General features: G+C 33.2%; 1 protein-coding gene across 5 annotated transcripts in view; it reads right to left on the minus strand.

Moving 5' to 3' along the window:
- Positions 1-12107, minus strand: part of XRN1 (5'-3' exoribonuclease 1) — a 107562-nt gene that overhangs the window by 83166 nt on the left and 12289 nt on the right. For 4 of the 5 annotated variants that reach the window (XM_045791915.2, XM_045791914.2, XM_045791913.2 and 1 more), the window contains exons 3-12: positions 11514-11611; positions 10020-10129; positions 9815-9925; positions 8463-8545; positions 6138-6225; positions 5887-6055; positions 5081-5148; positions 4630-4767; positions 2778-2844; positions 2254-2359 (exon numbers count right to left, since the gene is read on the minus strand). In XM_045791915.2, the coding sequence (XP_045647871.1) occupies positions 2254-2359; positions 2778-2844; positions 4630-4767; positions 5081-5148; positions 5887-6055; positions 6138-6225; positions 8463-8545; positions 9815-9925; positions 10020-10129; positions 11514-11611 (1038 nt within the window). Of the gene's footprint in view, positions 1-2253; positions 2360-2777; positions 2845-4629; positions 4768-5080; positions 5149-5886; positions 6056-6137; positions 6226-8462; positions 8546-9814; positions 9926-10019; positions 10130-11513; positions 11612-12107 lie in introns of those variants that run through there. The other variant, XM_045791916.2, reaches the window with a different exon arrangement.

Here is a 12107-nt window from a genome sequence, read left to right on the forward strand (position 1 = left end):
GACTTGGGCTAAAGCCAAAAAGTAGCCATAAATCTGTTACTGGCTGTTACCAAAATTCAGGTAGAGATGGCATTTAGAAATTCCAGATACCAATATTTCTGGGAGGTACACTTTTGAAAATGAAACATATTAATTTTTCTTTAAAAATATTTTCTCATTATTGAAAATCTAGGTAATGAAGAAAAGCATTTTTGTCACCTTACAGCAATCACTATTACATTTTGGTATGTTTCTTTTCAGTCTTTTTTCTATGCCCGGGTTGGTTGGTTTTTTTATGTTTAATAATAATGACAGTATACTGTATACATGATTTTGTCTGCTTTTGAAATTTGTGCTTAATAATACACTATAAGTATCCTTCCAAATTGTTAGGAACTTTTTATAAGTACCAGTTTAGCAGTTCTACAGATTCTGAAGACAGTGTTATGGCAAGATGGTGACTATGATACAGGGGAAGTAGACATGATTATGAGGACACATAGATCATTTCTAATTTTGTACTATTATAAAAAAATTGCAATAAACACCTTTGTGTATAAGGTTCTTCTGTGTTTAAACTTATATTTTTAAGATAGATTAATAATTAGAATTATTGAGTTAAAGGGATAAATATTTTAAAGACTTTTGTCTTTAAATATGTACTTTCCATAATAATTTTACCTATTTATATTTTCACCAGTAATTAGGAAAGGATACTACCATCACTCTGGACCAACACTGAATGTAACAATTTTAAAAGATTTGCTTATTTGTTAGGCAAACAAATGGTACCATATTTTCATAAGTCTGTATTTTAATATATAAAAGGGAAGGGAAATAGAAGAGTTGTTAGCTATCAAATTAAGAATTTAGTGCCAATAGCTGGTATTACAGTACTACATAACTGTAATCAAGGAAACAGAAGGATTAAGGAATAAAAGATTAAAGCATAACTATTCAAATATTTTATTTCTCAAGTCCCAGAAGTCTTACATGCTAATGGTACTTGACAAAGCTTCAAATGAGCTGGTGACTTGTACTAGAATTCCTATACCTCTAGTTCCTGGAGGTCAGTATGAATAAAGACCAGAAATACTATGTCTAGACTAGACTAGAAGACAGTCTAAGAGTATATAAAGCACTGTCTGAAAGCTTGGGTCTACCTCTGGGCTGACTCTAGAAAAGATCTAATACTTAGTGATTTATTATATTAAAAAAAAGTAAAAATTATAGTATAGAAAATATCTAAGTATAATATCTAAGCATGTAAAAGGGTACGTAGCATTTCACGAAACTCTTATCTCACTTATATAGAAGCAGTCTCATCCAATGGTTAAGAGTATTAACTGGGGGCACCTAAGCTCAGTCAGTCAGTACAGCATGTGGCTCTTGATCTTGAGGTCATGAGTTTGAGCCCTAGGTTGGGTGCAGAGATAACTTTAAAAAAATAAATAGACTTAAAAAAAGAGAGAGAGAGAGAGAGAGAGAGGAAGAGAGTATTGACTCGGGAGCCAGACTGCCTATGTTCAAATTCTGGCTCTGCCACTCACTATGTCACCTTGGGCAAGTCACTTAAGCCTCTTGAATCCTTGGGGCACCTGGCTGGCTCAGTTGGTAGAGCATGCAGACTCTTGATCTTGGGGTTTTAAGTTCGGGCCCCATGTTGGATGTAGAGATTACTTAAAAATAAAATCTTAAAAAAGAAAATGAATCCACTTAAAAAAAAAAAAGCCTCTCCATTCCTTAATTTCTTCTATTGTAAAGTAGTAATAATTTATTTATCTTAAAGAATCGTTGTGAGAATTAAATAAGTCAATATTTTAAAAATGCTTAGAATAGCACTTGGTACGCACTTTATAAGCTTTCGTTAATTAAGTAAAATACAAACACATGTAGTTCATTCTGTGGGCTGCAGTTTAAAAACGTGTGAAAGCTACCATTCTAGAGGTCAAGTTCTTAAGAAACTTTTGGGGTAGGTATTAACTTGGGACTGAGCCAGGTAGCTTTTGAGATGAGTTTGATGTGAGTCCAGAAAATGGAAGGGAAAAAAACTAACCATTTTCTACTTACCAACTTTTTACCACAGGGATATAACACATGTCAGTTATCACTTTCTCCAAAACCACAGCAGTTGAAAGGCTGACATTACAATAATTTATGTAACCAAAAAACTCTCCTCACCCACTACTTAACTATCAAAATCATGCTGTTTTTTAAAGACATGCAAAATCTAATTTTTTCTATTTTAAAGTGAAGGCATTGGTAAAAACATACTCAGACACTACATCAACTCCCATCTTCGTCATGTAATATGTTCTTTTATATTGTCTAAATTCTGTTTCAAATAGGTCATCATCTTCAGTCTCATCTTCTAAATTATCTGGAAAAAAAGCCAGAAAGATAATGGCTGAAAATTATAAATATTCTGTTTTTCCATCAATACTTTTGACAAATCTATATCAAAGCAGATGCTTATAAACTGACATAGAAATCTGTTCCAACCAATATTATTTTTTAAAGATTTTATTTATTTATTTGACAGAGATAGAGACAGCCAGCGAGAGAGGGAACACAAGCAAGGGGAGTGGGAGAGGAAGAAGCAGGCCCACAGCAGAGGAGCCCGATGTGGGCCCCGATCCCACAACACCGGGATCACGCCCTGAGCCGAAGGCAGACACTCAACCGCTGTGCCACCCAGGCGCCCCCCCAACCAATATTATTGAATTAGTATGTACTAAGGAAAGATATAATAATTATCCTGTCAAAAAAATAACATTGAAGACAGAGTTTGTACTCACCCTTGGAAGTTACCACTTCTTCTCCATTTTTGTCTAAAGCAGCCCAACAAATGGCGTTTTCCTGGCCCTACAAATATTATAAATCAATATAAAATTAATGGCAAGATGTATTTCAAAGTAAGACAACTGAACAGGGAGATTTAAAAAATACTAAAAAGAACGGAATGATCCTTAAGTGACAACACAGTAAAAGTTCATTCAAAAGATAATCCTCAAATACTATGTAAATGTTTTTGGTTTTATATCACTTGTTTTCTAAATCTTTTATTACGTAGAAGAACTTGACGTTCAGGCCTCTCAAAAATATGTAATAGGTAATTCTCACCTATTGTATTAACATCATCTATTCATTTTTAATTGAATCCAGTGATTACAAATATTACATATTTTCTGTATCTCTGGATTCCATCATTCTTATAACTGTTTTGTATTTTCTACTTCTAAATTTTTCTCTCAAGCAACTCATCTACTTTTCTATAGTTCTCCCATCTCATCACATTCTTCATATCCTGCCCATCTGTTTTTCCTCCCTTGTGATCTCAACTTTTCTCTCTTCTATTTTCTGATTGCCTATCTACTGCCAGTGACTCTCATTAGTTCTTCCTACTCCCTTATTTCCATTTCCCTTTGTTCATCCAAACTAGGGCCTCTGCTAACTTCCTGTGCTTGGGCTCTTCCTCTAGTTCCTCTCATTTTGCCAGTGTCTCTAACGGTAACTACATATGCCTGAAGACTTGTGAAGCTTAAGGACTGGGCTGAGATGGGTGGAGCCAGGAATTACTGACGTATAAGTTTTGTGAGTAAAGTACAGATTCCCAAAAAGCTGCTGAGCCTATTTCCTTAAGAGAAAAAACCCAGTAGAATGCAAACCGACTGCTCCTAAGTTTCACTGAGAAAAATCTAATCAATTAGAAGGACTACACTAGAGAAAATCAGGATAGATGCCCTTCGTGGAGCATGAGTTACTAGCCTTGAACCTAAATAGAACCAGTATAGCAAGGAGAGTGCAGGATACTCCTCAATTTTATCATAACCCAATAATAGGCTGAGGAAAATTTCAGAAGAGGTTTATTTTCCAAGCTAACACATATGACATTCTTTAGAGCTTATTAGTGATGTTTTATAGGGTATTAACATATTCTAACTGATCCGATTATTTATTTATTTATTGAGCACCTAGCATTAGTTATTGTGCTATCATTTACTCTTAAACTAGCCTATGCTGTTTTGTTTTTTTTTTAAAAGATTTTATTTATTTATTTGACAGAGACAGAGACAGCCAGCGAGAGAGGGAACACAAGCAGGGGGAGTGGGAGAGGAAGAAGCAGGCTCATAGTGGAGGAGCCTAATGTGGGGCTCGATCCCATAACGCCAGGATCACGCCCTGAGCCGAAAGCAGTCGCTTAACCGCTGTGCCACCCAGGCGCCCCATTGCTGTTTTTTATATATGTTTTTATATATAAATTATTTCTAGAGAAGAATCATTGATCTAGTTGATATCTCAATATTAAATGCTATAAATACCCACATTTTACAAAAGGTAACTAATTTTTTGGGCTCTTATATTTAGAAGTTTTTCTACACTTATTAATAGGATGGATGAACAAAAAAAACACAGTGTTCTTCCTCAAGGGTAAAAATAAGAAGTTGATTTTTAAAGATCAGATTTAAATGACAAGATCTAATAGAGAAGAAACCAAAAAAAATGTTTTTAATGTTCAATAGGAGAAAATAAGAAATGAAAATGAAATGAGGAAAACCTAAAAAACATAAGAAGGAAAATGAGGAACAAGGAATATCAGTTTTACCTTTAAAGCTAAAAAAATGAAAGGACACCTAAAAAAATGGACACCTTTGATTTTTTCTTTTCCTTGTAGTTCTTGGCTTCTTCTGCTGCAACACCTGCTGCTTCATTGAGGTACTTGTTACCAACTTTGCTTTCAAACCACTTTAGGTCCACAAAAACTTCACTGAAGTGTTCCCGATCAAACTGTACAAAAATATTTAAATTCACTTAAAAATAATTTAAGTATGTCTGGAAGAATACCAACCAAACTTTTAAAAGTTGCTACTTCTGAGGAATAGGAAATCAAAGAATGTTACTTTTTTATGCACATGGGGACCTCATCTACTAGTCTGAAAATTAAAAATAAAAAGCAAATAAAAATACATTTAGGTGAAATTATACAGAATGATCAATTGTAGTAGAAGTACCAAAAATTTTTCTTCTGACATTATGTAATTGGTTTCTGACTATTTATAGCTACCCTGGGACAAGAAAATAAAAATATCTAGTTACTTACATCCGATAGTTTCACAAGGTATTTCTCAAATCGAGGTAAGTTGAGATGCCCACTTTCATTAATATAACCTAAAAGGAACAAAATCTAAATTTGTACTAAAAGCTGACACTATTTTTTCTCAACAATTCTACAAAATTCTTTTTACAAAATGTTGAATGTTGGCACTCTACTAATCAAGAAAAAACAGTGTTGGGCTATATAACTGACTCTAGTTTCTATGAACTTGATGTTACTATAATATAAAATATGTAACAACTAAAGCAAAATAAAAGAAATTCCAGGTTCACATAATAATCCTCCCACATTTCCAACATCTGGTAATAGTTAAATATGTTCTACAATCTATCCAGATTATTAATATGTTAACTTGAGAAGGACTAATGCCCTGCCTGCTATTCTGTTGTTTTATTCAGCATTCACCACTGTTTATCAATTTCTCATTTTAATTAAAAATTTTTTCCCTATTAAATATTCTGATACCTATCCATTCAGAAAAATGAACTTCTATGCTTTAATATGAAAGGAGCTAAGTGAAATCAACAACTTCTGCCGGCTTTCTTAAACAATCAAAGGCAGAGATTAGTCAGATATCAATAAATGAGGCTGCTTAACTCTCGTCATTTTTTTTGCTTGTGAACCACTGAAAATTACAACCCCAGAGCGTGGTGCCTAAGACCAAAAGAAACCCCCCATTTTTTTCCCTACTGTAGTTGTACATGCAATAATCTAATAAACTGAGTGAAATTTTTAGGGTTAGCTGAGTGCTAAATTAAAGTAGCCTCCAATGAATATTAAACTTTTCTTACCACCAAGTTCTGGCAGGATGTTAATATATGTTCCATAAAGAAGAGGCAGTGCATCATGATTAATATGTAAATGAGGTAGATGAGGGATAAAATCATTGCCAACAAGAAATCCCATCAAAATCCAATCATCTATTATCCTTTCAATATCATATTTAAAAGTGATCTTGTCCTATAGCAAAATGGAGAAAAAATCAAATCGTATGGAAATTCCTAGTAACACATCTTTGGTCCACAGCTATGTTAATACTTACTTTCAATACTGAAAACTCATAGTCAATATACTCTCTCATTAAAGACAAGTGTAGGAGGTGAAATGTGGTTTCTTCTGGTGCGCATACCCTGTAATTAGACAATCAACAGAGAATTAATTATATCTTTAAGGTTAAAGTTTTAAAAATGCAGCAATGCTTAAAATAAAACTTATCACTAGAAGATAATTAATTCTTGTAATCCAGGCATGTAATTTATATGAAAGCTGCAGGGTAGTGTAAAGATAAAAATATAATTATAATAGATATAACATAAAGTTCAAAATAATTGATCTGCATTATGCTTTCTGTGAAAGATTCTCAGAATTAAGAAAGCCTAAATAAGATAAAACAGATATAAGAAACCAGTGGGATCTGGCCCATTTAAGGTTGGCTACCAGCAGAAAGCATACAGGTAAGTGAGTATACATACTTTTCTGCCTACTGCAGTACAGTCTAAGGCTTCAATGGTGAGGCACCATCACTTCCTTTCTCTTATCTTTCCCTGGCTTGGTTTAGGGGTCTCTATTCCTAGCTATTGGCCAATATTCCAAGTTTAACCAGAAGTAAGAATATAAACTGACAATAGTATTTTAAAAGGAATATAAATCCATGAGTAAGTGGATTTAGCCCAGGAATACAAGGATGGCTCAACATAAGAAAATTAATCAACGTAATAGATCACATTGATAAACAAAGGAAAAAACACCATACAATCAACTAGCAAAGAAAACATTTGTCAAATTCAATACCCTTCCATGATAAAAGTACTCAGCCACTTAGGGATAGAAGGGAACTTCCTTAATAAAAAAAGGGGAATTTATGAAAAATCCACATCTAATATATTGATGGAGTAGAGGACAGAAAGCTTTCCTCTTAAGATCAGGAACAAGACAAGGAAGCCCATTTTTACTATCGCTATTCAGCAACATTATAATTGAAGTCCTCGCCAGGGAAATTAGGCAAACAAAGAAATAAGAGGTATAAAAACTGAAAAAGAAGAAAACTATCTCTATTTACAGATGCCATGATTCCATATGCAGGAAATACCATAGAATCCACAAAAAGCTACTAGAGCCAAAAAATGAATTCAGTATAACTGCAGGAAGCAAGATCAACACACAAAAATCAGCTGTGTTTCTATATACCAGCAACAAATAACCCAAAAAAGAAATTAAGAAACAATTCCATTTAGAATACCATCCAAAAAAATAAAACACTTAGGAAAAAACTTGACCAAGGAGGCAACAACAACAACAAAAACAACAAAAAAAACCACCAAGAAATAACCCAGAGGCAAAAAACTGAACTTATAGATGCAGAAAATAGATGGTTCCTAGAGGTGGGGGAGTGAGGGTTGGGCAAAATGGGTGAAGGTGGCCAAAAGGTGGAAACTTTCCGTTATAAGATAAATAAGTCCTGGAGATACAATTAATGTACAGTATGGTGACTACATTAATTTTTTTAATAAAAAGAAAAACAAGAAAAAAAAGCTGGCAAAGACTTATACACTAAAACTACAAAACGCCGCTTATAAAAATTAAAGACGACATAATGAATGGAAAAACATTCTGTATTAATGGATTGGAAGACTTATCAAGCTGTAAAAAGTACCCAAAAGAATCTACAGATTCAATGCCATCCCAATCAAAATCCCAATGTTTTCCACAAAAACAAAAAAGTCCATCCTAAGAATTTTTAATCTCATGAGACCACAAATAGCCAAAACAATCCTAAAAAAGGAGAACGAAGTTGGAGGTCTCACCCTTTCTGATTTCAAAACTTAACTACAAAGCTTCAGTAATCAAAATACTGTGGTACTGGCATAAAGACAACCATAAAGATCAACTGAATAGAATACAGAGACCAGAAATAAACCCTTACATATATGGTCAAGCAATTTTTGACCAAGATGCCAAGACCATTCAATGGGGAAAAGATATTCTTTTCAAAAAATGGTTTTGGGAAAACTGGATATTCACATGCAAAGAATGAAGTTGACCCTTATCCTACACTATATATGGTAATTAACAACATGGATCAAAGACTAAGTGTAATGGCTAAAACTACAAAACTCTTAAAATGGGAAAAAGCTTTTTGACACTGGATTTGGCGATTTCTTGGATATTATACTATAAGTACAAGCAATAAAAGAAAAAAATAGATTGGACATTGCCGTAATTAAAAAACAAATTTTGTGCATCAAATGACACTATCAGGTAACTGTGGAAAGGAAGAAAATCTTTACAGATCATTTTTCTGTTAGATGATTACTATTCTTCATTAAATTGCTGTTCTTTCTTCTCACATATATGCAATGTGATTTACCTTTGTGTCTTTTTGCCACCAAACCGGACCTCTTCTCTTAAAAGAGAGAAATGTGCCTCGTGACTTGTTAATCCAAGCATAATCTGTTGAAAAATGATTAAAAAATGTTTCTATTCTCTAATTTTGTATAGTATCAGGTTCATAGAAACAACCAAATTAAAAAAAGTCTATATAGAAAAACACACACTTATTTAATAAAAACAATTTATCAGCACATTAAATGTACAAATATCAAAATGTGATCCACTTATTGGTTAAGAATGGGGTAAATGAGTGTGTTTTTCTAAGAAAAAATGTTTACCTTAGACTCACATGACCTTTATAACTGTCACTCTGCCCACACCACACCCCCCCCCATCCCCAAAACCTTCTCTTGGTTTTCACATCTTTCCATTTACCAGAGGGAGTGGATAAGAAATTAGAAACTGCAGCTCTTCCATTACAGACGAATGTAGTATGGTTCTAGAGGATAGAATGCCTCTCGTATGTGAAAATTCAAAAAAACTGGAAAAGGGCATTTTCATTTAATTTTCACATATTCAAATGCCCAAAGTAAGTCAGATAGTCTAGTGAGACATATCAACCAATTGCAACATATATTGTTTATTTTATTTCAATCCTGATTCAAACAAAACAAGATGAAATATTTATGAAGCAATCAGGGAAATGAGAATACTAAATGGTTATTTGTAAATTAAACAGTGATTGTTAATTTTTTTTATGTAGGATAATGGCATTATGGTTATTTTTTTTAAAACAACCCTTCTCCTTTAGAGAAACATTCATAGATTAAGTGATACAATGTCTGAAATATACTGCAAGAGTCAAAGGGAGCAGGAGAAAGGAGACAGATGGTTAGGAATAAGAAAATGAAAATTATTAAATATTTAAGGTGGATTATTTAAACGTGAAAATTATTTAATGTGGCTAAAGGACATAGGAAGGTTCACTACATTGTCTTCTCTACTTTGTTTATGTTTGAAAATTTCCATAATAAAAAGTTAGAAGAAAAAAAGCATAGTAAAGTTATTTGGGTCATCGAGTTATCAGATCAGGTATTATTAAAAGTTATATATCAAGCATAAGGGAAAAAACACCCTCTACCCTGATCTTGGCAGAGTATTCATAGCACTAGATCAGTCAAGTATGAAGACTACAGAGACGTGTTGATCATAAACTATAGCAAAAGAGTTCATTTTGCAATTGTTTTAGAACCTTGCTAATGGCAGAAGTAGCAATCCTTATTTTGTCTCCAATATTTGTTTCCACAGCCAGACAGTTTCTTATATAAGTCTCTTAGGTATCTAACTACAATGGCATAAGGTTATAATAACAATAAACATTGTACCTACCAAGTCAGCATCTAAACCATAAAGACAATGTCTGGTGTTTGGATCATGATCTGGCTTTGCTTTCTCGGATCTGATAAATTCCATGATTTTATGCTCTCCTTCTCCGGGAGTCTAAATATATGTTTAAAAAAAAATGTGGTAATAATGCTATGCTTTAGAATATTAAATTGTTAAAAAATCTCTTTAAATAAAAAAAGATAATAACCTCATGGCCTGAGAAGTAGATGGTAACTCCTTGCCACGACTTATCTGTAGAAATTTTCATATTTACAAAATACTTCAGATGTTCATGTAACCTGGCCATGAATTCAGTCCCTATAAATAAAAAGTTTCAAAAAGTTTACAATCTGAGAGAGACATAAAAAGAGTAAGTTCCCAGGGACAACATGAAATTGGATCTGAGTGTCCAGGAAAATAGTTAGGTGTAAGATCTCTAAAGACCCCACATGCTTATCTTGAAAAGCAAGTAATTTTGTACCTTTCTTTAGCAAATATTACAACTGATTCTCATTTCACTGCTTACCCTAAAATGAAGTTAATGTCACATAGGTTAAGTCAAGAAATGTTACTATTGCCTCAAACTATGCTTCACATATTTTCACACCAGGGCAGAGTTTTGACTCTCTAATGAAACTCAATCTTCTATTTTTCTCTGCTGGATTCTGAACCTTTTCTTAAAGGCAGCTTTACTTAGATTGCTAATAACAACAACTATTATTACTACTATTTATCTGGAAAATTATTATTATTTTTTCTAGAAACTGAGTCTATAGTGATTATGTTTCAAGAAAAGTCCAGATGGTCAAGAGTCAATGGCAATGCAGTCTTAAACCACAATTAGGATAAAACTGGTTATTAAATCAAGCAATGTATGATAAAGGCACTTAAATGAAAGACAAATCACCACAGTTAGTAAAGAATTCAAATAAATAAGATTTTAAGATTTTTTTTTCTCAAAGTAAAGGATTATAATTATGTTAGACAAAGCTCTAATAAGTACAGAGTATGTTGCTGCATACAAAGTTAAATTAAACTTAGAATACTCATAAATTCATTAAAGTCATAGAATTTTTAATTGCCTTTAAGAAGTACAATAGTAAGTGCTCTAGACTAGGAGAATGGGTTTCTTATCTTGAATACAACAGCTAGCTACATGAACATGGGTGAGCCACAACCTCATTGGGTCAGTTTTCACAGAAATAAATGGTGGGAGTAGGACGGATCTTGTAAGATCCTTCTAGGTTTGCGGTTCTGTGCATCTGGGAAAGTCCTGTCCATACTGCTCTTGTCAACATCTGTAAATCCCTAGAGTGGGTCTTCACAGGACCGCTTATAATCAAGGTGACCAAAACATCTCCTGAAGAGACACAACTGGGAAAACAGCAATTGGGATTTTAAGGACAAAATGAGTAGAGGCTAGAAAAAAAATTAAAAATTTTACATTTACATTTAAATCTCTCAGAATTTGGGGTGCCTGGCTGGCTCAGTAGGTTAAGTAAGTGTCTGCCTTATGCTCAGGTCATGATTCTGAGGTCCTGAGATCAAGATCGATGTCAGAACCCATGTCCTGAGCAGGGAGCCTACTTTTCCCTCTCCCTCTGCGCACCCCCTCCTCCGTTCATGCTCTCTCTCTGTGTCAGATAAATAAAATCTTGAAAAAAAAATTGATCACTCGGAATTTTTCTCTCAGTGAATTTACCTGGTGTAATACAGTTGGAATCAAATCTGGCCTCTGTAGGAAGAGTTTCTCCTTTTTCTAATGCCTTTTTTATTTTGTCTTCTGCCTCCTTTGCTGACCTTAAATGTTAAGTAAAAAAATATCTTAAGGTTTCTGAGAAAAAGTACAGATCTTTACATAAACTGTTATTTAGATGCTTTTGTAACTAAAATACTAATTAATCAATTTTAGGTTCAAAACATAACACAAGTTTTGAAATGATTATAATTGATAAAGATGAGCCTCAGAATTATTCATTTAAAAAACGGAATTTTTCAGAGAAAGGACTATAGAAGTAGACATTATAACAGTATAAAACCGACACAGAATGTTCCAAATAGTTATAATTCTTTTCTTATTAAGTATAGAGCAAGTCAATCCTACAAAAAACAAGCTCAAAAGTTGAGCATTAAACATTCATATTATATATACTACACTCTACATTAAATAGTAACATCAAAAACGTACATTATTAAAATGATTAAGAATATTATATAGAAATAACTGTAAAATTGTAATGGGTATCTTTGGGTTTTCTTATAAAAACATTTAAAATATAAGCCTAATAACATTAAT

Source organism: Ursus americanus, chromosome 20 (genome assembly GCF_024610735.1).
Source record: "Ursus americanus isolate L20-20 chromosome 20, mUrsAme1.1.p, whole genome shotgun sequence".
Taxonomy (NCBI): domain Eukaryota; kingdom Metazoa; phylum Chordata; class Mammalia; order Carnivora; family Ursidae; genus Ursus; species Ursus americanus.